The sequence below is a fragment of the Coffea arabica genome, chromosome 8c (genome assembly GCF_036785885.1).
Source record: "Coffea arabica cultivar ET-39 chromosome 8c, Coffea Arabica ET-39 HiFi, whole genome shotgun sequence".
In the NCBI taxonomy this organism is placed as follows: Eukaryota; Viridiplantae; Streptophyta; class Magnoliopsida; order Gentianales; family Rubiaceae; genus Coffea; species Coffea arabica.
This window is the reverse complement of record NC_092325.1, coordinates 30,728,078-30,753,749: the sequence shown is the minus strand read 5'-3', so window position 1 is coordinate 30,753,749 and position 25,672 is coordinate 30,728,078. Positions and strand designations below refer to the sequence as shown.

Here is a 25,672-nt window from a genome sequence, read left to right as displayed (position 1 = left end):
GCTTGCTTTTAAAACTTTAAACATTACCAAATTACATGTTATTATTCAGTTGGAATCTAGTTATCGATATCTAATTTACCAGATTAAAGTTTAAACAATAATTGAATTTTGAGCTTATTAAAAAAATTCAAAGAAGATGAAAAGTTTTTAATTGAATTGTGCATTGCCTACTAATGAACTCCCCTAATATTTTCAACCAAACTAGTAGAAATTTACAATTCTAACTTACACCTTACTCTTCTAAATTAGTTAGTAGGGATATACAATAATTTTTATTTTCATATTAAAATGAACACAATAATGTTGAGAATGTTTTTAAACACAAAAAGCGAAAATGATAATTCACAAAAGGAAAATGCAAAAAAATAATTACAAAAATGAGATGAAATGATAGTCTCAAGAAAGTAGGATAAACCTCCAATTTTGCCCTTAGGATGTCGGGTCAAATAGTGTTGGGTATTATTAGATCGGCGCACGAGCCACACTGAGGACTTAGGACACGGTAAATACTAAACAGTGTGAGGACTACTTCAGCAGTTGCCCTTTTCCATTTGTTTTCCTTTTCCTTTTTGGTGCCTTGGCCACGTACGAGCCACGTGTCCCCCTCTTCGCCTTCATGCTCTTCGTATGACTAAAACCCCAAATGCACCGCTCCTCCGTGAAGCTGTTTCAAATCTCAGTATGATTTCGTTCCCGCATTTTATCAAACACTTGGTCTACGTGTGAAAGTAGGATTATGAGCTCTATGCAAATCTCCATTTATATACCCGAAATTCTTCGTCAATGAGGGGAATCGTTGCATGCCTCAAACGGCAGCGTTTCAATCATCACGGAACATGTATTTCGATAACCCTTTTTTTCTTTTTCCGCCTTGCCTTTGATTATGAATTTTGCTTTCTGATGTTACGGGATTGCTGTTGGGTTAACAATTTTGATTTGGGTTTTTGCAGCTTTACATTACATTTGCTCGGCTGAGAAAATTATATGCAGGAATTTCTTACTTAAAGACGGGGGTTTAAAGCATGATAATTATGTTTTGACAAAGTATTTCCACCATAAATGGTAAGTAAAAATGGGTTTAATTGGACCATATCTTTTGTTTAATATATGTATGTATACATATACTTTTGGTGAGGGCATTTTGCATCAGTTTATTAGCGCTGGTTTTTCTGGTGTAGTTTTTCCACGGGATATGCCAGTGTGCATGGTGAAAGGCCATCTGCAGAGTATGCAAAGTTGAGAAAAGAGTCACTGGAAAGTAAATTTGGACATTTACTCGGGACTAGATCGAAAAATGTTTCTACTATATATCATTTTGGCCCATTTTTTGCGTTATATAGAGCAGCTATTATTTCATATCATGTGTTGAAGCTTGCCATTTGGCGACTGTTTGTTCATGACATGAAAAAGCGTTCAGTTAAGGTAATTTATCCTCTTCTGAGTCCTGATATCTTTTTTTTCTCATTGGGGCAGCTGCATTGTTTGTTTAAAGCTCCATATGTGTTGTTTTCTGGGTATTTTTTGCTTCTACTCATTGAATGAATACCATAAGCATGAAGTACAAGTACGGTGAGAAATTTCCTTTTTTTGGGTAATTTAAACAAGAAAAGAAGAGAAAAGGTGGGGAAAAGAAGTTGAGGTTGTACTCTAGAGATCCTAAGAAGTGGCAGTTGAGTGGAGCCAGAGGAAGGCATCTTTTTATCTCTGGTATGGACTACAGTAGATGCTTAATGGTGAGGAGTAGCATCTACATCTGTCAGCCTAACAATTTGGGCATGCTTTGTATGAGAAGAAGTTCCATTGCTGTGATTTCAAACTCAACACTCCTTTTCCCCAGCCCCCAAGGGAAGAAAAGGACTGATTGAAGAAGGCCCATTGCCTGAGCTATCAGCAGAGTGCAAGTAGACTTATGTTTACGCTGTTTATCACTCTTACTCATATAACTTGTGACCACATTCTACAAATGTGTTTATTGCTTGGTATGGATAGGTATAGTCTGAGATATTATCATCATGTTTTCTGAAAGAATTGGATTTTTGTTTTTCTCCCATATGCAATAAGTGGATATTTCATTGTTTCTGGCAGCAGACATGTGCTGTATCATGTGAACAGTTTTACTTCTATGAACAAGTAAGGAAGCAAAACAGTAATAAACTATTTTTTGTTATTAATTCATGCTACCATGTGAATGGTGAACTGTGGTCTAGACCATGGGAACTAGCTCATGGATAGTAGTTGTTTCTTATGACTAATTCTTCTAGATTATTGTGGGATCAGCTTATATTTGAAATTCAAAATTCTTTGATGGAAGATCTTTAACTGATAGAAAACCACCCCTTCAACCCCTGGAAGAAAAGAAGAATATAAAGCTGGAAATGTAAGCTTTGATTGCGCTGTTATTTAACTTTGCATGTTTTACAGAATGGATTGTCCATCATTCTTCTTTTGTCTTCCCAGATTTAATGTCTTTGGAAATGTCATTTACGAACCTACCCTCAATCTAGTAACATGTCTTTATTACTCATTAGGGTCATGCCTATGAATCCACGGTGTCATTAAACTTATTTTGGCAGTGTGGAGTTATGTTGTGAAAGAGACATGCTTAAACTGTCAAGTGTGTTTCCCCGTATATTGGTGCTAAGTGACGTCTAATGAATGACAGATGAATCATACTGTAATAATTTCTGAACTGGTTTTTTTCTTGACGAGCCTTTAACAGTATGTCTGATTGCAGTTTCGTGAAACTCTAATCCGCTTGGGGCCCTTTTATATCAAGGCAAGTAACCATTCCTGTATAATGTCTTGAATTTTATGTTTGTGAGAACGCTTCTTGCACGTTTATTGGCTGATGCTTAAGGTTAGTTTGAAACATCTGTGATTTCCTGATGGATAATTTCCTCCTTTGTAACTTTTTGGCTCATATTCTGCTTTGCTCTGTTGGATTAGTACTCCTGGGTCTGTTAGAATAATCCAAACTGTTTCTGAAGGCTTTGAACTGTCATGTTAGCCTCTGAAGTTGCAGTTACCTGAGGTTTAGTTAAAGTTCACAGTATGTTACATAGCTGATTCACTCTGCTGTTCTTTGAAATATGCTAAGCAAAAAGTGATAGTATTCAAAAAGTGATTCAAAATACTTAGAGACTGTGAAAATGACACTTCAACAGAAATATAGTGAGGGTAACTATCAATTAGAAAACTATGCACCACCTTGAACTGCTGATGAAAAATGTACACATCCAACTCGAACTCAATTTGCAAATACTACAGAGCCCTATGATCTTTATTAACAAGCTTGAAAGTCCTGGATGCCTCATTCATATATGACCCAGGCTTGTAGAGAGCTTGGGAGTGGCAGAGAGCCTATGGAGTTCTAAGGGGTTTCAGAGGACTTGAGGTGCAGGTAATATGGATAACGTATATGTATTCAAAACTGACACCCATCTCTGTTACCAATTACCATGATAAAGGATTAGGGCATCCAACTTGAAACTAATTACAAATGAGGTACCATCCCAAGTTTCTTATCAATCACTTTGAAACTCTTTAAGAAACTGATGTGGGACTATTCCTTTACGAGATATGACAAGATCGAGTCTATTTACTTAAACTGTGTCTTTCTCAATGCTTGAAGGACTGCAGACCCTTCTTTGGATACCTCTTAGGAGTTGTCTCTGGTGTTTATTAGTTGCTGACAAGTTATGAATATTCTTGCTGTGTGAACTTTTCCTTTAACTACATATTCAGTGCTTCTTGTTGGTGGCTTCACGTTAAAACGAAGTTAGGCTGTTGCATTTTCCTGTATTCCTATCCCAAGGTAACTATGGAGTTTAGAGAAAGTTAGGCTGTGGTTCTTGATTACATGATAAGCACCACAACGCTGTTTTCTTCTTGATGAGCCTTTTCTAATATCATCAAGTGAAGGATGAAAGCTTTGCGTATTGTCTATGAAGTCTAGATTAACTATAATACACCATAACTTGAATATTTCAGAAAGTACTTTACTCCAGAGCCTTCTCTATTGAAACCAGCTTTTAATTGTCACTTTGCATTTTAGGATACTGCTAAAAACCAATTGGTTTTGATATTTAGGGGATAGATAAGATTCCAGCGAATTTAGTTCTAGAAGTTTCCTGAGTCTCCTTGAAGCTTGATCTGCTTCAAAGTTTTAAGAATCAGAACACTTATGAGGCAGAAATAGAAAGAAATGAAAGAAGAAAGAGAATTCTGCAATTCTCTTGCAAATTTCAACTCAAACACAAACTAATTTTCTTCAATTACTTAATGTTAATACAAATGATACATATATATTGGACACAAGACTTCTTCATCAACATTAAGCAAACTTAGTAGCTAAGAAAACTGAAAATGAAGAAAGGTAAAAGCTGGTTAACTGTAAGAAGTCAAGTTGGTTGGCTTTGGCTACCTTGACAGGCAGCTTTTGATTTTGAGTTAACACTTGAATTTTGACAGCTGCTTCTTGATATCTGAAAACGCCCTAAAGACGTTCAGCTCTGGCTTATTCCGCAACTGCATAACTTACAGAATACCCTTGATATCCTAAAATCACTAAAACGCCACTAAAATGAAAAATGAGTTAGCATGGACAAGTTCCTTTCAGCCAAAAGCTTCCCTATAATGAGATATGTCAAATGTCTGAAGGGGTTGTACCTCTGCTATATACATGATAGCGGCCGCATTAGTAGGGAAATAAAGAAGCGATGCAGTACCAAACAAGCATAGTGGGCCGGTGTTATGTTGTTTTTGCTCGGATGCATTGTCAAGAATCGGTTGGTAAACAAGAGATTTGTTTTGAACAATGAAAGATAATGCTAAATTTGGGGTAGCGGATTTTAAAGAGAATCTTTAGGAGTGCCAAATAAAATTTTTGTGAAATGAGCAGTTAAAGTGAGGTTGGCTTAACCTCAAGCTTATGAGGCTAAACAAAGGATGAGCTTTATATTAAAACATAACAATGGCACAAAAGATTTGAAAAACTTGATGAACTTGGAGACAAGCAACTCTAGGTACAAAGCAAACTCAGGGGAATCTGTGTTTTAGATTTAAACTAGAAAACTAACTGTACTTGAAACAGAAGACTCCATAGAGCACAGGTATATCCCATCATGCAATAACTGAAATTTCCAATTGACTCCTGAATAATGCGATTCCTATAGAACTAGTGTGGGACAAGTAGGATAAATTATTTCATCTGTTTTGTTTCAGTAGTTGTATTTACTTTCAATTCTAAATCCTTATTATTTATGTTGTCCTAATATAGGTAATTTGGTTTCATTATATCTACAGCTTGGACAAGCATTGAGCACAAGACATGATATATTACCAACTGTGTACTGCCAAGAACTTGCAAAACTACAGGTACGCTGTCATGGCTTTTTGTGATTAGGTACTTCTGACAAATTCTGGTATATGTTTATGTGAATGCGTTGCTTGCAGCTTGTGCCATGTATATGTAAACAGGGATTGTACTAGTTTTGTGCTATTTCCAATTTTACTAGGAATTGTTTTGTTTGCCAGGATCAAATTCCACCATTTCCAACTAACATTGCCTTAAGATCCATTGAATCTGAGTTGGGAGTTCCTGTCTCACAAGTTTTTGCTGACATCACTAAGGAACCTATAGCAGCAGCTTCATTGGGACAAGTATATAAAGGTTAGGAAATATTAATACTCTTTGGGATCTTTGGTTATTTATGACATTTTATTCTTCTGTTTTTCCTCTTTGGGTAAGCATGTCATATTTTACTTGGATATCAGAGTTCACGGTGAATGTTGCTTGCTCTGATTGTATGGAATTTTCCCCCATCCTCTTTGTTTACCTTTTTAGTTTATGGACGTCTTTTTGTATTTGGTTACTATGTGAATGGTACTTTCCATTGAGGTTTCGCTGGACTTTAGGATTAAATAGACAGTTACATGATTGTCCATTACAAGCTAGTTACTAAGAAGGAACTTTGTCTGTTCTCTCCCCCCGGGGGGGGTTGCTAGCATATAAAAATGTGTTTTGTAAAACTATTTTGTTTAGTAATGCGTGTTAGTTATAGTTGAAGGTTGCTGCAGGTCAATGATTTATCAGTCCCCCTTTCATTAAAAATAAAAGGGTCCTATCGCTGTTTCAGTATGTTGTTTCTTTGATCTGCTTCTAATTGTGTAAAAGTTTGGTTTGGTGTTTTCGTATGTTATAGAGGTTGCTTTTAGTTCCAGCTACTGAGTAGCCATGTTAAGTAGGTACCTTTGTACTTTTTCACTTTTGAGCTAGTTAGAAAAATATAAAGGGGCACCAAAAGGATAAAACCAGGTTTTCTCTTTCACTCATAAGATAAATGTTTTGTTATTTGTTCAAGTTTTGCAGCTCATCTGCATTCCGGAGAGCTTGTAGCTGTCAAAGTTCAAAGGCCTGGTATGACACATCAGTTGACACTTGACGCCTTATTGTTTCACATGATTGGGGGCCAATTAAAGCGGTTTGCCAAAGCTCGCAAGGATCTGTTGGTGGCAGTGAATGAGATGGTGAGTCTGCAAAATGTTTATGTTCTCTTATTACTAGTTTATGCTTGATGTATTTAGTTTTAACTCTTAAAATCATATTTGTGGTCTCTGAAATGCTTATTTTGGCAAACGTGTTATATGATGAAGAGCATTGGGATCATTTTCTGTTTTTAGGTGCACCAATGAAGGCCTTTTTATAGGCAAGGACCACCCTTGAAATTGGCTTTTTTAAGCAGTACATTTTGTCACTTATGGTGAGATGGTTCTCTAGGAAGTTTTTGTGCATCTTTTCAAATTGCATTATCTCAGATAGTCATGAAAAGCTGAATATTAAATACAAACTGTAATCCCAGCAAAATTTCTATGGCATATAGTTAGATCCTTGTAATGGGTGTTACGAGTTAGTCAGTTGTCTAATATTATTCCTTGATCTGGTTACACTCTTTCTTTCGCCTTGTTTGATGATCCATGCTCCCCGGAAGAAACGTTCAAGGAAGAAACAGGAGAGAACAAGGTGCTCACTAGAAGAAAACCACTGCAATAAAATGTATTCTGTGGGCCTTCCAATTCATTTTGGTTTGAGGGTTTGATTTTCCATGCAGAAGGGTAGAAGCTCTGCATCTGCATGATTTTTCTAATTTTTCTTTTTCGATGAATTTACATGATGTTTCTTTGACACTGCAAGTAGTTAGTTGCTTTCCTGTTTATGGCACATATCTTTAATTCCTTTATGTATGCATGTTTCTTTTTCCAATATCCTTAGGTTTTGCTTGAATGGATAGGTGAGGCATATGTTTGAGGAAATTGACTACATTCTGGAGGGTCAAAATGCCGAGCGCTTCGCTTCTCTCTATGCTGACAACTATAGTAAGTGCTTTCAAATTATGATTATTGCCTTAAATTACTTATCCTATCACAAATTATTCTGGATGACTTAGGATTTATTGCATTTTGTTGTAGATTAGTTTCATGTCATGGGACATCTTACTTTACCAGTCCTCTGACCTCAATTCTTCTTTCATGATTCGGACCATGTATCATTTTTTTGGTTAGACCTCCAATTTGTTTTGGAAATATGTTGCCTGTTGAACCCATATTCTGCATGTGGACTGCGCTATGGCTGCTTTTGTACCATGGAATATCAGAGGAAGCTAATCCTGCAATGTTTGTAATGTGGTTGACAATCCTGAGTAGTATCCATAGTGCAGTATAGCTTGATTAATCTCTGCCTTCTTGAACATGATGTAATTATTGTCCTTGGTAGTTTAAAATACAGACATGTAAAGTAACAGTAGCTGCTTGGAAACAGTAGACCAATATTGCATCTTTCATCTTGATCATTGCTAGTACGGTAGGTTGTGGTTCTTTGGGTATGTCAACCACAGACTACTTGCAGGATTTCCTTTCCATTGATATATTTCTCTTACAAACTGAAGGGTGGCAAACTGACGAACTTTTAATACCCTTGTAGATATTTGCATTGACTTCCCTCTATGCGTGGATACCTTGGCTTTATGTATGCCCTTCAACTGATTTTCCTACTCCACAATTTGACCTTTCTGACATTCATGGTTTCTCTTATAATTCAATTTCAGATGATGAAACTAGTTCGAAAGGCTCAGCTGGTACTACCATTTGGCGTCAGAAAGCTAGCCATATTAAGGTTCCAAAAATATATTGGAGGTATACTCGTAAGGCAGTGCTAACTATGGAATGGATTGATGGCATTAAACTCACCAATGAAGATCGCCTGAGGAAGGCCTGCCTCAACAGAAAAGATCTAATTGACCAGGTATCAAGCTATTTGAGACATAAGAACCTGAACTTGTGATTTTATTCAGCTTTATCTGCTTCCATAATGTGAATATCATTCTTGGCTGTTACATTTTGCATTTTGTCCTTTTCTCTTTTTTATGAAATGATTTATATAATTTGTTATTTCATTTTGTCATTTTCTTCTTCTTTGCTTTCTCAGGGATTGTACTGCTCTTTGAGGCAGTTGTTGCAGGTAGGTTTTTTCCATGCGGATCCTCATCCAGGAAACCTTGTTGCCATGGAGGACGGATCTCTTGCTTACTTTGACTTCGGGATGATGGGGGATATTCCACGCCACTATCGAGTTGGACTAATTAGGGTGGTGAGAACTCTCTAACAGTTTGCATGACTAAGCATTCTATGCATTTGCTTGAATGTTTGGCATTGAGCTAATTTTGTGTTTTCAATCTCTCTTTCCTTAAATCTAATTACTAATTTCAGTATCAATTGAAGTGGTATAGACTATTTCAATGATTAGTCTTAAACTTTTTGTTGTTTCGTGGAAATTGCTGTTTTCTTGCAACCCCTAAATATACACATCTGTTTAGCTTTGAAAAGGCAGTATGGTTAGTTGGCCATCTAAATTTGTTAAGAGTTGAACACAATTGTGATGATATTACCTAAAAGATGTAAACTATATACAATGTCTGCCTTCAAAGTCTTGAAATGAATAACATGCCTCTTAGCAAATCACTGGAGGTGCTCAGCCTTTAGTTAAACTCTTTAAAACCACTTCTAGTTCGATTTGTAGCTCTGGGAGTTGATTAAAATTTAGGGCTAGAACTGGTAAACGTGGTGGTTTGCAGCATCTTCTGGCAGATGAACACTAGCTGGATCTGCAGCTGACAGTGTTTTTGTGGGTTCTGGTGGTGTTGGCTAAAGCAGATAAGGATGAAGGTAAAAGGAAAAAGGAGAGGAATGGAAAATTTTATTTACTCTTGTGATAAAAATGAATATAAAATGAAACAGACCAAAGGTAACCTGTCCTTTAACTAAATAGGCATAGGATAATGCACCATAAGGGAATTTCTCACGTTAAAATGTCAGGTTTGTTAAGGAAAAGTTCTGCACTTTGTTAAGGTCATATTGGTCATGGAAAGTGTTTGACACTATCCAATCATTGGGTTGGGGGGAGGCTTGTGAAATTCCGAAACGGGGGAACATTTTCCACAAGAAGAGAAACCTGAAGAGAGCATATTCTGCATATTTTTTGGTGCAACAAATGAATGGTCAAGTCTTTGTGGCTTTATTAATCTTAGGCCTTCTGCACTATTGCTGTTTCCTTCATGTGTAGTTTTAGGCTATTTGGATCCCTTGCAAGCTGTGAATCTAAATTTGTTTTCTTGTCATGGCTGAATATTTTGTTGCTCATTTTGTATATATTCTGGCCCTATGAAGTAGTCTGAGGAGCGAGGTATAGGACACCACCAGTCTTCTAGATCTTAGCGATTCCTTTTTCTTTGTCCTGACATTCGTCCCCTTGACCATAATCAATAAGAGTTAATTGTGTTTGCCCACTGTGTTTTACTGAAATTACCATTGCACGCTGAGTTTTACAAAACATGCCTTGGACTTTTTGGTCAGAAAATGATAATCCTTGCAGTTTGCAAGATAATTTCTTGCGTCTGGAATACATGCAATATCACTATAATTCCAAAGTTGCTCTATTTGAGGAATTCTATTGAGGATACGGACCTTGGCCTTTGCCCGCTCTTTCTTCTTCTGCAGCCACCTACACCATCCTCCTCTCACGCACCTCAAATTACAGATACTGCCAAAGATGCTACAGAACCACACTCAAACAGTATGGATGCAGAGATGTAGAGAGATGACAGAAACACACTCAAACAGTATGGATGCAGAGATGTAGAGAGATGACAGAAACAATCTGTCTCATCAGATAACGGACACAATTGCAGGCTAACTGCACTAATACCAAAACACATGAAACCAGCAATAATGGCACTCAAATTAACATGTTTATGCACAACATGGTACAGTGTCTCACTTGGAAATATTTGGCCATCTGCATATCTGGCATAACATGATGCAGATAGTACAAACATGGAGATTGCTGCTGCAAGAAGAAAGTTTTATTGGAAGGTCATGGTTAGGGATGTTGCCTGTCAATAAGAGAGAAGTGGGTCTTTGATGAATGTTGACTTTTTTGCAAGGACAGTTTGATTTCATCTTGCGGTTCTTGGGGATTGCTTTTCCTGATTTGGGGGCCTTCATTAATTGGGGATTGGCGGGGCTATACAGGGGGCTTGTAAGGCTGTGTTTTGTCATTTCCGAAAGTTATGTGTTTCGATGCTTTTAGTCTTTTTTTTTTAGGTGACTTTCTTTCTAAGAGACTTTGCATATCTATATCTGAAAATGAGGTTTGTGTCATTCAGCTTGTGCACTTTGTTAATCGTGACTCCCTGGGTTTGGCAAGTGACTTTCTTTCTCTGGGCTTCATTCCTGAAGGGGTTGATATCCAGTCTGTCTCAGATGCCTTAAAAGCATCCTTTGGTGATGGTAGCAGACAATCCCAAGATTTCCAGGTAATTAATAAAGTTTTTTGTAGGTCTCTTTGTGGCGTACTGTACCTGTTCATTGGTGTGAAGTGTAATTTTGTGTTTCACTATCTGATTTGGAGATTGTGTGTAACTCATCCTAACAAGTTAGGTTGGATAAATAAGATGCCAACTTTCTCCTGCAAGTCTGTCATCAGGGACCACAGGAAAATTGTTTATATTGGGTCTTATTATTTGCTGACCTGTACTTCGCTTTCTTTTCCATGTCTTTTGTTTCAAAATATATCATGGTTTTCATTTATGCCATGCTTGGTTTCGTTTTGCTTCATCACAGCATTTTTCCTCCCTTTTTAGGAGCTAATCATTTAGTAACATTGGACATGTATTTACTTGACCATCTAATGGCTAACTACGACTTTCCCATGATGGTGTGGTTATATCAAATGCAGCTTGAGCTTACTGCTTTTGCACTTCCATCTATCACACCTCTTTGAACCAATCTTGCCGGATGTGAGAACAGGTTTCACTCTAATGTTAAATTTTATCAGCCTATTGTTCTAGGAGGAGAATATTGTTCTTGCTGGATATTTTTCTTAGCTAACTGTACATTTTACGAGAATTAGATGGTCAGAATTTAGCACATATCATGACCAGATCTTCATATGATTCCCTGAAAGAATTTAAGAAGCCAAATATTGGTCCTTCAGCCCTTTGTTTAGTCTAACTCCAGTGGTAACTGGTAATATTATTTGTCAAAACACACCTATCGTACCCAGTAGATAAGTTCCTTAACAATTTTGGATGACACTAAAACAGCTGTTTGATTTACTTTGTGTGCATTCTTAACATATTGGATTAAGATGATCATGTTTCTGAACATATTTCAATTTTTATTTCTGTTGATTTAGAGCATAATGGAGCAATTATATGATGTTATGTATGATTTCAACTTCTCTCTTCCTCCGGATTATGCGCTGGTGATAAGAGCCCTGGGATCACTTGAAGGGACTGCAAAAGTGCTGGATCCTGATTTTAAAGTGGTTGAAAGTGCTTATCCTTTTGTTATTGGGAGGCTTTTGGCAGACCCCAATCCAGATATGAGGAGGATATTGAGGGAACTTCTCATTCGGAATGATGGCTCAATCAGGTGGAATCGACTAGAGAAACTGGTACATATCTCTTGTCAGATGTCTACAATAAATATGAAGTCGTTGACCAACTTCCTCCACAAAATTTTGTGGCATATACAGGCTGCTTGATGGAGTGAATGAAGTTTTAAACGATCCTATTACCTTCAGTTGTTGACCACATCAGTTTTTAAAATTGCTCTTTGTTTTACACCATCTTCAGATCTGATCACTGATATTTCTGAGATTGAAATAGCACTTAATATTAGGCGATACGAGGTGAAGCTGTTTGCTAGCATTGTTTTCAAGTTAGCATCATATGCTTCATGGGTCGGGCATAGCAAACTGATGAAAAGCTATAGATGCAGCTTCAGGAGGAAATGACACTTTTGAGCTCGAATCTTGGGGTTAATTTTGTGATTGCTGGGGTTATATGGAGAAGGGTAATTTGATGATTGTGGGAAAGACAAAAGATGGTTCTTTGCAACAGTATGAGGAGGAGGAAGGTGGGGCTGAGAAGATGTGGTGATCACTGATGGGTGAAGGAGGGTTAAGACTTAAGGGCTCATATGGATAATTTGTAAATGAGTGTTAATTCAAGATGCCAATGGATTGAACATGTTATTTCTGTTCAAAGTAATGTTGTTTTGCATTTTGATCAATTAGTGCTAATTCAAAGTCAAGGGGTCTTAATTGTCAAAATAAGACTGCTGATTATGTAATTTCCTTTGGTTTGAGATAATTTATTCAAAACTTAATTTTGCTTGGCTACAGAATTATCTTATATCTGTATTTTTAGACAGTTTTGTTAATTTCAAGTTGAACTTGTTAACACAATCATTGGTGGTGACTTGATTGCTTTTCGCACTTTCAACTTTCTACCGTTCCTGGCAGTTGCTTGTAGTTGAGATGTTATAATTCGTACTTAAATTGATTGATTTAATATTATTTGTCATTGGATTGATAGGTGGATAAGGAAAGAGTGAAGGGATATTTCGAAGAATTTGTGCTCTTATGTTGTTATGCACCCTTTGTAATTCATCTTAAAGCTTCCGCTGCATTTGTTGTACTCTTTTATATCTAATAGGTTGTCAAAGTTCATAAATTAGCTAGTTATCTTGCATAGTTCTTTACGATGCCCGACTAAGGAATTCCATTTGTGTATCAGATAGTGGCAATATCTGAACAAGCGGCTGAGGCAGATGGACTTGCCCCTGCACTTGATGACAAATCTGGACATCCAATGGGATGGAAGTCATTTGACATGCGTGCTGTTGTGGCTGCCACTGAAGATCTTTTCCAGTTTATCCTGTCTGATAAGGGCTCCAGGGTGCGTGTTTTTCTTGTGAGGGACCTTTTACAAGCATATGATGTTTTCTTGCAGGATGAAGTTTTTGGTTGTCTTTGCGGAAATCCACAGGCAAAGGAGCAAGCACCTGCTCAGGTTTGTCTTTTTTCCTTATCTCATCAGGTCTTTTTGCACTTATTTTGCTCTGGGATTATATTTGTAACTTGGAGCTTTTATCTTGGGGAGGGTTTTGAACATGAAATACAGGGCTTCACAAAGGTTTTAAAATTCACTTTGTAGTGCATTGCCTCTATGTATGTCGGACACATGAACTTATCCAATTGCACTAGGCATTGAATTTTGACTTCTTTTCACTTTACCAACTGATAATCGAGTTATCTTATGACTCTGGTTAATGAGCTCTTCACGAGTTCTTCTTGCTTGTAGCTAACGATAGACAAGAGTCCTTAATTGGGTCTTAGGTCACTGTATCTACAGCTGTAAGGTCATGGTTCATTTTACTCGGAGTTTCTGTCTGTTCTTTCTAGTCATCAACTTTTGAATGATTTTCATAGTGAAAAGCAACCCAATGTCAGGGTTATTGCTTCTTATTTGACTGTCAGTTCATGTTCCTTATTTATCCTCTACAGCTGTAAAATAGCCTACCCCCCCCCCCCCCCCCCCCCCCCCCCCCAAAAAAAAAGTAGCCACTCGGCATAGTTCCCCGGTGAATTGGACCAAAAAAAGAAAAAAAAACTTAATGTTGTTTTCGTTATTCTACAGGAACATGCAATGCTGGTGCGGGTGTTCAATGGATTAAAATCTTTGCGATATGCAATGAAGTTGGCTCCAGATGTATGGGCAGCTATGTTCATTCGCTTAGCAGTTAAGCCTGAGTTTCAGAAGTTTTCTTTCGATGTTATTTCAGCTATAATCACTCATTCTAGCAACAGAATTCCAGATCATATATGGGTTTGTTTATCTAGATTACTCCATAAGTTTACCAACAATGACAGCCCTAAAGCTTCATAGTATGTATTTGATTTTCATAATTCAGTTTTGCATTTGTTTATACCAAAGTTCTCCAATCTAGTTTCTTGGCCTGCTCAGTTACTGGAACCAAAAAAAAAAGCGTGAAGCTGATTCAGGATAACATTTGTTTTGAAAGGAATTATTTGGAGAAAACGTTTGCGAGATTTTGTAAACACCTTCTCTTGCCTCATTTGTACCTTTCTAATCATCCTTTTCAGTTTACATATGTCACCTCACAAAATTGAGAGGATAAATGCAAAAATATTCAAATAATCTTAAATACAAAAAAAAAAAAAAAAAAAAAACTTAAAACAGTGGCTTTTGTGAGAGGATAATTACAGAAAAAAGGGATAATCTTAAAGTCCAGAAAAAGTAAAATGGTGACTTGTCTATTGGATGTATTCGTTCTCCAAGATGCAGTTTTAGAATGCATATTCAACTGATGGATCCACATTGCTCTACGACAGCCCCACCTTTAGTAGCTGATTATCAAATATTCATGCACAAAATGAACGTCCATCCTAGAAATGATGTGCCAATTATGGCCTAGTCAATGCTTTGATTATTAAATATTCATGCACAAAATGAACCGACATCCTAAAAATGATGTGCCAAATATGACCGAATCAACACTTCGCTCAAGAGAGCAACAGTAAAGCTTCTCAGACAACAAAGTCAATGGCGGCAACAACTTAGATAATATGTTCCTTAAGGATAAACGCAATAAAAGAAATTTTCTCATAATTAAGAAGCATAAAATAAGATACCAAAATGCACCAAAGCTCATATGAGAACCCCAAAATAAGAAGCATGAGCACAAAGTTACCGCATTTGTTATTGTAACATGATCATTTGGATCTCTTACAAATGCACCCTCAAAATCCATAATTCTTGCTTTGCTCTTGTTATCGTCGAATTGGATCAACTAACATCCTAATGTTTTAAAGTTTTTCCACTGTTGAGAAAAATGAACCCATAAACATCGAAATAGAAGCTTATTTCGTCCCTTTTAAAAAAAAAAAAAATTAGACAAAACTTATTTTATCATTTTAGATGAATACACATTATTTGGAAACAACATATACGCTGTCAATAAAGGCAATATTTTGTGGAAAAAAGTGATTGGCTCCCATGCATGTATCAAAATGCAAAGACCCATATACCCTCCAAAAAAGAATCATGATTTGCGTACAAAGTGCCTCCAAACATGTTTCACGAAACTCAACAAATTATTGATTTAGCAAAGGCATACTTTTCCTATCCTTGCACTATTGCACCTTACATGACAAAATTAGATTTGGGTTGCTAGCTTGATTGTAATTATAGGTGGCAAACAAATTCATTTAATTAAATTTATCCATATCTATCTATTCAGAGTCATAGGGGGAAGTTTTTATATTTATGGACGGATATGGATATCTTAAGTTTTTGCATATGAGAATAAATGGCATATCCAATAATACCAATTTATTAAATGGATATTGTTGGGTAACCCATCAAACTCAATTAATCCATTTAAAATTATCTTCCCCATACCTTCTCTCTTCCCCCACCCAATTAGAAGAAATTTGAGGCCTGCATTTGATTGTTGAACTCATTGTTGGAGACTTCCATCCATTAATATTGTTGAAACCTTGTATATAGTGAAATGTTTTATTTTTTAGGCTTAACAAACATTTGATGCATTTTTTATGTAGATAGACATCCTCCTTAATGTTTTTTCAAATTTTTCATTTTGTCATGATGTTAACTACTTTTATTTCATTGTTATTATTATTATTATTATTATTATTATTTGTTAGTTTATTTTATCATTTTATTTTTCGTAGCTTGTTAACTTGTTCATTTTTCAGCATTATCAATTTATGAAAAGTTTTAGTTTCCTTTTCTACTTACCCAAAATGAAAATTAAAATTTACACATGGAAAAAATGCTAGGAATTCAAAGTTTTTGAATTCAGTTTTTATGTTAACTTTCATAGGGCTTAGTTCGAATTTTTATATTCTTATTGTTCAATTATTAAATAGTATGTAATCTTGCGACATAGAGCACGAATGATAAAAAATTGGTAATTAGGTTTATTGACTATTATAAGTAAATATTTAAAACTAATGATGGATGCAAAGGGTGGTATAAATTGATAATTTAGTTTATAAAAATGAATTTAAATGAGTTTACAAAAAGTTAAAATAAATGGATTATAAATGGGTAATTAGATTACCTAATTCATTTTTTGACTTACCCATTTATATTCATTTATACCCCTCGTCCCGTCTGACTTTGATACTAGACGGGATGAGGGGTTAGCCCCTTAAATCAGGAAAATAAAGAAAATAAGGAAAATAAAGAGCATAAGAGTTAAGAAGTGAGTTGCAGTAGGACTACCACTAGCTAGATTGTTAGTTTAGGCGGTATAACCGACCATGGATTGTTAGTATAAACAGAATAAATAAAATAAATAAATGAATATGAATATATGGCGGCTTAACCAACCATTTAACAGAATAAGATTAAATATAAAGTTTGCAAGAAGACTTACAAAGTTTGAGAATAAATTTGTTTGATCTTGTTCTTAAATTTAAAACCTAAAAACTAATTTGTATTCTAGAGAGAATGAGGAGAGAATTCTTCAACTAGAGAGAGAAGTTAAGTTGAAGAAATGGTGTTGAGAAGTTGTGTGTATTTGTGCTATTGAGGGGTATTTATAGCAAAATTTTCACATTGCTACAATACCCGCTACAATAATTTTTACTGTTTGCTACAGTGTACAGTACCGCTACAGTGCATATTTTATCTTTTTGTTGTCGTGTTTGCACAGTAACTTGCCGGACTGCTACAGTGACTTCCGGTGCTACAGTGAGAGTAATTTTTTGATTTTCTTGTTTCGGTTGAGCTAGTTTGAATGTCCTTAGAAGCATCTGTTTGTGTATTTAGCAAATGATTGTTGATAATTCTTGTTTTGTTTCCTGAATCATTTCGTCATATTCAGGTGTTTGTATTCCCCATTCCTTAAGCCAATGTCTATTGAGGATTAACCTCTAAATTTTCATTCGTTTCATGAAGCTTTGATCTTTTAGGCTTCGGGCCGTATAGTTTGTTGGTTTTGCAGCAATGTTGTCATGTTTATGTCTGAGGTGTGGAGGAATTCGATCACCAGTTTCCGTGTTGTAGAATATAACATCGAAGTACCTGATTCTGTCTTCCCTGCATTCCTGTTTGTAAGAATAATAGTCTTTGGAAATATGTGAAATTGTATCATTAGCAAGTTTAGTTGGAATCCAATTATTTATTTTTCTGATTGCTAAGTTTACCATCTTCCTGCAAAACAGAATCTGTTAGTTTTAATGATTTGGAGAAGGGTAGGAGGACATTAGAATCAAGGAGTTAGGGTATTATGCCCCCATTGGTGGTTAAGTGGAGAATTAGTTGGCGAATAAAGGATATTCTTAGTATAACATTATTGGTCAATATCTTGGCTAGAAAAAAAGTATCTGGGATGGATAAGGAGGTAAATTGGATTTGAACATCTGATAGTCTAAAACTGACTCAAGTTTAGAACCATTGGCTCCCCTGAATTCTTCTTTGGTTTTTCAAAGAATTGGGTTGGAATAAGGTTTTCAAAAATACAGCTTTGGTCTACTCCAGTATCAAATAAGGCTTCGGTTTCGATTACATAATTATTGCTAATTAGTAATTGAATTTGGACCAAATGATCTTTATCCTTCTAGATTTTCTTGGATAATTGGTTTAAGAATTCAGTATCATGTTGAATATTTGAATTTGTGGGTTCTTTGGCTAGGTTTTGAAGAACAAGACTATCAAGTTCTTGTTTAATTTTGATAACTCTAATATCTTCTTTGAGAAGATCAATTTCTGTTTGAAGATTTTGAAGGGTTAAGTAGGTTTAGAAGGAAACTTATCAAGAATGTCTATGAGATTATAGGTTTTGAGGAATTTTGAGCCTTTGGTTAACGGGTTTAAAGAGGTTGAAATTTGGTTCAGGGATTCTTTGAATTTGTTCAGGTATAGTTGTCTTTTTTCTGTTTCAGAAATATCTTCAATGATGTCGAGGAGAAGGTTTTGGTCCTTAGTCAATACATTGACTATAGGACCTTCTTTTTTTTATCTTCATCGCTGGTGGTTTGGGAAGAAGATGAAAAATACCATCATCCAATTGATTGACATAGTCTTCTTCTCATTCAGAATCAGTAGTCTCTGATTCGATTAGAAGATTTGATATTTGGGTTTTGATTTGGTCTTCTAGACTTAAGGTGTTGATTTTTTGATTGAGTTTGCAATATCGGGCTATATGTCCAGATTTATGGCATTTGTGGCAGATGATTGTAGGTAGGGCTGGTCTTGTGATTTGTGATGGTTGTGTGGGAGGTAGTTGTTTGTTGGACTGGTATTTCTTTTTGTTAAAAAAGGATTTTTCAAGATGTTTTGTGGGTTTGGGTCATTTATGAGGTTTCTTGTAACAGTTAGGTAGCCCAAACTGTTCGTAGAAGGATCTAAGATCCTTTCTTCTTTGGGCTCGATCTTTTGCAAGTTGTTTGAGTATCTTGTCTTGTCGACATACTTTGAGTGCAACTTGTTGGATTTAGTTGGTTAACTATCCATAGGTTATTGTTTCCCATGGTATAGTCTCGTTGTATTGAGTCCTGAGTTCTTTTCGAACTAGGTCTCTTAGTGATTTAGAAAGGCCATCAAGAAAATTTTCTTTCCAATAGGCTTTTTTGCCGTCTAATCTTGCATATATCCTAGTTAAAATGTGCCTTTGTACCATCTGAAGTCTGAGAGATTTTTGCATTTGAGATTGTTTAACAGCCCTAATGATTTTTCTCTGAATATTCCTGAGTCATCGACGAATGTCTTTGCGATAGTGAATATTAATGTTGCTACCGCATCTGAGATAGTGTCTCTATCTTGAATAATTGGTTCGCCATTGATATCAACTTTGATTGTATTGAGAATGATGTCTTTGTCTTCTGTAGTGAGGTGTTCATCCCACCAACTTTTGAGTTGTACGGTAAATCCTGTTATTAGGATATGGACAGTTAATTGGTCAGTATAGCCATGTGATGTCTGATAAGCTGTGGCCACCATTGTCATTTGTTGAAGAATTGTAAGAATATTGTATTCGAAAACTCCATCTATGCTCCATTCATAGATGTTATTTTGCATTATATGAATGTTGGAAGACGTTGGATTTTTTCTGAAGAAGGACATCTGGATAGGTAACTCAAGAATAGTATAATTTTTGGGAAATTTTCCAATTAGAAATTTGGTTTTGTGAAGAAGAGGCTTGATGTAACTTGTTTAAGGTCAAGAACTCTTGGAATTCTTCTTTGGTTATTGTGCAGGCTGATTGGCTAATACTTGCAGATCCTTGATTATTTGATCGTTGTTTGGATATTGGGGTAGAAAAGGATTGTTCTATTTTGGCTATTCATTTTTCTAATTGGTTTAGAGGTTTATTTTGGAATTTTTTATGAAACTTGGTTGATATTTCATGAGGTTTGAAAAGTGGATTTGATGAAGAGATATTTGTGGAAAGGGTTTGGGAATAGGTCGGGTAAGGAGATATTCTCCGGGTGTTTGTAGATACTTGTCGGTGTAGTTGTTCTGTTCGTAGATTCCCTGGATGTCTTTAGCATTGAATGTTCCTCCATCCTAGGTAGTTTTGAGCTTGAATGGTTTGACATTGATTTCTATTGATTTGTATGAGAAGGTGATTGATTTTGGTGGTGGAAGTTCTGCTTAGATTTCTCCTTCAGTTGTCTACCACTTTTTTTTATCATATTTGTTGTTTGGCAGAAAGGATAATCAATATTATTTTTCTGAGAATATACTTCAAACCAGTCAAAAAATTGGATGTGTTGTATTGTTCTTGTCAAGAAGATGTAGAATTCTTCTTATATTTTTTGCCGAGATTGTCACCTGTATTTGTTGAAGAACCATATCCTCTTGTCATAGTTGTATTTTGCATAAAATTCTGTCCTGATGTTTTGTTTGTCGATTTATACTCCATTGTAAGTACCCTCAACTCATCAAGTTGGGAACGACTATCCGTTATGGAAGAATATGTAAGAGACCTAGGAAGTTCTTCCAGATTCGCGTCATTAGAAGATCGATCTTGGATTTCTGTAGAGGTAGGCCTGCTAGTTGCATACCTTGCTCGTGGAATTTTTGAAGAAAAATCCAAATTATGGGTATAAATGGTTTGATTCACTTATACTCATTACCCGTTTCAACCCGTCCAAACTCTACCCAAATTACCTATTTTGACACCTCTAATTGTAATACTAGGTAAGAAATTTAAAAATTCAAGATGCAGAGTGATCCAATCGAATAGTGAGAAGGACAAACCGAGAAAAATGCACTTGTCGGTGGAGTATTTTGTAATTAACCAAATCATTTGATCAATGGTACAGCTTATTTATTAGCCTCTCTAGTCTCTAGAGTCCTTTATTTATATTAATTAAATTTATTATGTAAGACTAGCAATTCATCAGGTACACTACTGTGCTTAAAAGGAGGGTTATTATGTATATAGATGGAAGATTGGCTTATGTAATTAACTAATTAGGAAATCACTGGACCAATGGCTCAGTGGCCACCAGGAAAGGACTTAAGTCCCTCATTGGGCTGTTGGTGAGGTGTCAAACCTTACCAGCAGCGAAAAAAATCTAAGGGTTGTGCCATAGCACTCCTTTGGTCTAGTTGGGTCTGTATACCCACTAGCCCCTACAACTACTGTGTCATGTCTGTCGAAGCAATATGTACATTAAACATAAGATATTCTAGATTCTAGTCGTAGAAATCATTTCATATATTTGTTTGCGGTTACCAAAACAGTGGTCAGAAGTCAAAATAGAATTAAAGGAGAGAATATAGATGGTAATTAAACATTTGCAATCTACTTGAACAGTTGCATTACTTGGCAGCTTATAATACTGCCTATTAATACTTTTTTTTAGGACGTCTATTGATACATTCAAGAGAAAAGTGATATTTACATATAAGTTTTGTGAAATTAAATATTCAACCTTAAATCATATATTGGCTTTCTTTGCTGACTACAGGTATATTTAGTGGGTGTCTAACTCCAAGTCTCCAACTTGTTACCGGGGCTCTATGTGGCTGATATTTGAGAATGCAACAACAAATGTGAAAGGATGCATTTTATATGATAAACTTTGCAAATTAATGAAAGTGTGGTCTCTATACACTTGCTAGAACAATTAGTTGTACTAGTTAGTAGAGTTTTTCGAGTTCTGATGAGGGACAAAATGTTGATTAAATTGAGTAGCAATGGTGATAGAAATTTCATGTTGAGCTAATGAGTTTAGTTAACGGTGCAAAACCCAACTTTTGATGTGAGGTATTTGACATTGGACCATGAAAATTTTGTTTGTAAAGTTTCTTTTTCAACACCTTTGCCCATACAAGTCTTACAAGTTACTATAGTCATCACACGTAAAAGAGTCATTGAAAGTTTGACTTCTTTTTTTTTTTTTAATCGAAACGATAATTCACATTAAAAGTTTGACTGAAACACCAGAAATTAGGCATTACATTTTCTCTATCATAAATTGAAAACAAAAGAGTCTCCTATGGTAAATTTAATATACATAAAAGTCTTTCATAATTTTAAAACGTATAATACGACACTTCATGTTTTGAACTAAATTGTAAAGGCAACGGAATCCGTTAAAGTTAACGGGGACGGACGAAATGACAAAAATGTCCTCATATAACTAAGCAAAAGGCAGCTCGATCAACAGAGTCATTTGTTTCATTCTCTAGAGAGAGAAGGGATAGAATATGTATATTTCCTAAAACTTAGATATAAAAAATTTGTTTTTAGGTTTCAATAAGTCATTTGCATTGATTTTAATGGATTCCATCACTTTTACAATTTAGTTCAAAGCATGAGGTGTCGTTTTGTACATTTTGAAACCACGTAAGGCTTTTTTGTATATTAGATTTACAACAAGGGGCATTTTGTTTTTTTACCCATAATATTATTAGATATTATCAATGTCTATAAAACATGATTTTAGAATAGAGGGGTGTTCATTTATCTCCTCTGAAACGAAAACTATCCATGATCTGTGTATTAGTATTTTTAGAAAATATGTGTCTTCAGATAATGAATTATTAAAAAAATTTTATTATTTCTTAAGTATTTTTTTGAATTACAATTTTATCAGATATACATTACATTACAAATACAGCAAAAATAAAAAATGTTTTCTAGATGATCTTCCATCAAAAGTACCGTACCCACTTTAAGCAAAACTGTAACGAATGCACTTAAATATCTGGCAACGACCATGTGACTTTTATGCACACGCACGCATAGACAATCCCCTGTGGATGATGTAAATCTCCAGCTGTTCATAAAGAAACAATAAAATAAATCTCTAGTTGTTGAATTCTTTATTATTTTTGAACTTTAATAATGTAAAAGAAAAAACAGAAATGTTGTCATATATGTCAAGAAACACAACCTCACAAGGTTCCATCCAAGTCAATGTATATCCAAGCAGGATCACAAATGATAGACCCTTTTAAAAAAAAAAAAAAAAAAAAGACAAAGAAAATAGTCAAATACAATTACAACCGAACCCTTTAGCGGCATGAGTGACAAGTGTTTGGCCACCGCAATTTCTGTTACACAAAACTTAAAAGATTGCCCGTTTTGTCATCTTTGTTCCTTCATTCACCTGTGCACTTGTACTCTTCTTTGACCAAGCCCTCCTTCTCTTCTCCATCTTAACTCATCCTTTGCCAAATGTGCATAATAGCTCCTGCCACCTCATCCGGTGCAATAAATATCAGTAAGAAAAACTCACAAAGGACGGTAAACAAATTATTACGTGAAAGAATTACTTAATTTATGTAAAATAAAATGCTTCACTAGATTTCAGTACCGTGTTTAGGTCACCATGCACACACAGCACACAAGCAAGGTGATGGATACTTTATCATCAGGTCAGAATCATTAGATTCATGATATGTTTTATTGTTCTATATATATATTTTTTGGGTGAAAGCTTTGAAGGTCCAAAAAAGAAACGTATTATTACCATATTAATATGATTTAAAACATATGCACTAGGGTCATCTACCATATACCATTTACATTCCAAGAAGCAATAAGGCAAATTGGTATACAGTAGGTTTTTCAAAAGACTCCATCTGCAAAAAAGCGATTCTCAACGTGAGAATTCATAAAATGAAAAAAAAAATGTGGATTATCCATTAATTTGTTTATGTTGCTTAAGTTATACGTCGTTTAGTATTAAAATTTTTTTTGAAAAATAAACACATTTCATGCACATAATTAAGGGTTTTATTTAAGGCAAACCCGATACAGTTTATCCGCATAATTACGGTAAATGCTAATATATAAAAGCTCCCTAAATTTCTTCCATATATTACATTGAGAGTTTAAGGAAATATTTCGTATATGGGAAATACATCTATTTTAAGTTGAGGGTGCATATGATTTGAATTTTGTAAATTATTAATCTTTTCTTTAATATTAATTATTAAGAGACCATAGACAAGTATCTTGTGAATGTAGTTTATCCATTGACATCATTCTCCCTTTTTTTTTTTTCTTAGTAAAGGATGTAGCAGTTTACCCATATTGTTCAATGATTATTTTTGCATCTCAGTTGAATACTCCATTAGCATTATACAAGGAGGCTTTTCTTTATTCGTTTCTTTTTTTAATATTTCAAAAGAATAGGAAACATGAGGTTGGAAGTGTGGTCGGTGGAAACTGAAACTTTAATCACAAAAAATGACACACGTAGATACGTTATACAGTTAACATGTTATACTGTACTAGTAAACTTTTAGGTTAGCTGGCAATAAGGAAAAAGAGTTTTAATAAAATAGCAAAATTGTCTTGAAGACAAACAAATACTTGAAATTGTTTCAAGACAACCGCTTCTGTTGCAAAAACAGTTTATCCCATAATAAAAGAAGTTACTTTTTGTTAGTACTGTATGGAAACAGTTAATCCCATAAGGAAAAGAAGTTTAGTTGTTTATCAAAAAAAAAAAAAAAAAAAAAAAAGAAGAAGAAGAAGGAAGTTTTGTTAAGCAGGCAGGTGTCCTAGGACTCCTGTTTGCTGCCCATCTTCAAATTAAATTTGAGTTAATTGATGGATATCAATCATAACATAATAGTAAAAGGGTTAATATCAGAAACCTCCCCTGAGATTTATTGTAATATTACCTAGCACTCTTGAAGTTTCAGAAATCTCATATACCTCCCCTTGAATGATAATTTGTGTAACATTATCACCCCTTACGTATAAAAATAATACTGAAAAAATGCATTGGAGGAGAGAGATTATATTATCCTTGTGCAATTTGATTTGTGACTTTTGAAATATGAAAAAAAGACATATAAGGTGGAATATTAAACCTAGAATAAAAGAAGGTTGCAAAAGTAGGAACAAGGACGAAATTAAATATTATAAAAAGGCAAAAGTTTCAAGAGATTGGTCGCAACAAGAAAGAAATTAAGAGCAAAGAAACACAAAAGTTTTGCTGCAAAGAGGGAAATTAGAATGAAAATTATAGGAGATTGGTTATGGCAATGACGAACATTAAAAGTACAAATTTTTGAATTGTTTGGCAAAGACGAACAATAAAAGCAAAGATTTTTGCAACAAGGAAGAAGAAAAATATTTAGATAGCATTCTTGTTATTTGTTTTTAGATATTTTAGCTCATATTTTTTTAACATTTTCCCAACCTTTTGCTACTTAAAAAAAGTAGGAAGACATTGTGGGTAACTATGTCATTTCAATGTCTTTGATCGGGACATCTAGTCATATCATATTGAAAAGGGAGGTAAGTGAGATTTTTTAAACTTTGGGAGTGCCATGTGTTATTAGGATGAATCTTGGGAGAGGTTTTTGAAATTAACCCTAGTAAAAATGGGTAACTTGTTATTTTATTTTTCGGAATTTCTTTTAATTTGTTAAATGTAATTAAAGAAAGTTTTATGCTAGATTTTTTTTTCTATTTGATTACAACAACAATACAAAGTATCTTACTGTGAGCCATGCAATTCTTAACTAAACGTACGTTAATATCAACTAATGAGTGGGCACATTCTATATGTGTGTATATTTTAGGGAAAAGATAAATAATGTAAATAACTGTATCGATATAGAGGTTTAGATAAATATGTAGAAATCAAATCAGAGCAACTTGAAGAGAAAAACATGGTTTTAAGTTTTTATTTGTAACTATATCATGATCATTTTGCCCTTAATGATAAAGATAACATTGGCAAGTAAAAAAATGATATATTTTTTTAAAAACACCCTTTATTTTATACATATAGACAGAT

General features: G+C 34.9%; 1 protein-coding gene across 3 annotated transcripts; it reads left to right on the top strand.

Annotated features, from left to right (window-relative positions):
• The first annotated feature begins 514 nt into the window (after nucleotides 1–514).
• Nucleotides 515–14,308, top strand: LOC113706838 (uncharacterized). 3 transcript variants are annotated; one of them, XM_072064054.1, is made up of 15 exons: nucleotides 515–838; nucleotides 951–1,062; nucleotides 1,179–1,422; nucleotides 2,735–2,776; nucleotides 5,305–5,376; nucleotides 5,536–5,671; nucleotides 6,371–6,528; nucleotides 7,290–7,374; nucleotides 8,103–8,299; nucleotides 8,483–8,644; nucleotides 10,719–10,868; nucleotides 11,750–12,010; nucleotides 12,936–13,001; nucleotides 13,137–13,412; nucleotides 14,040–14,308. In XM_072064054.1, exons 1-15 carry the CDS (start codon nucleotides 784–786, stop codon nucleotides 14,286–14,288), a joined length of 2,265 nt encoding a protein of 754 aa, XP_071920155.1. In that variant the 5' UTR covers nucleotides 515–783; the 3' UTR covers nucleotides 14,289–14,308. The 3 variants fall into 3 exon arrangements, with proteins under 3 accessions (XP_071920155.1, XP_071920156.1, XP_027084664.2); XM_027228863.2 differs by lacking the exon at nucleotides 12,936–13,001 and having other exon boundaries at nucleotides 518–838; XM_072064055.1 differs by lacking the exons at nucleotides 11,750–12,010; nucleotides 12,936–13,001.
• The last annotated feature ends 11,364 nt before the right edge of the window (nucleotides 14,309–25,672 follow it).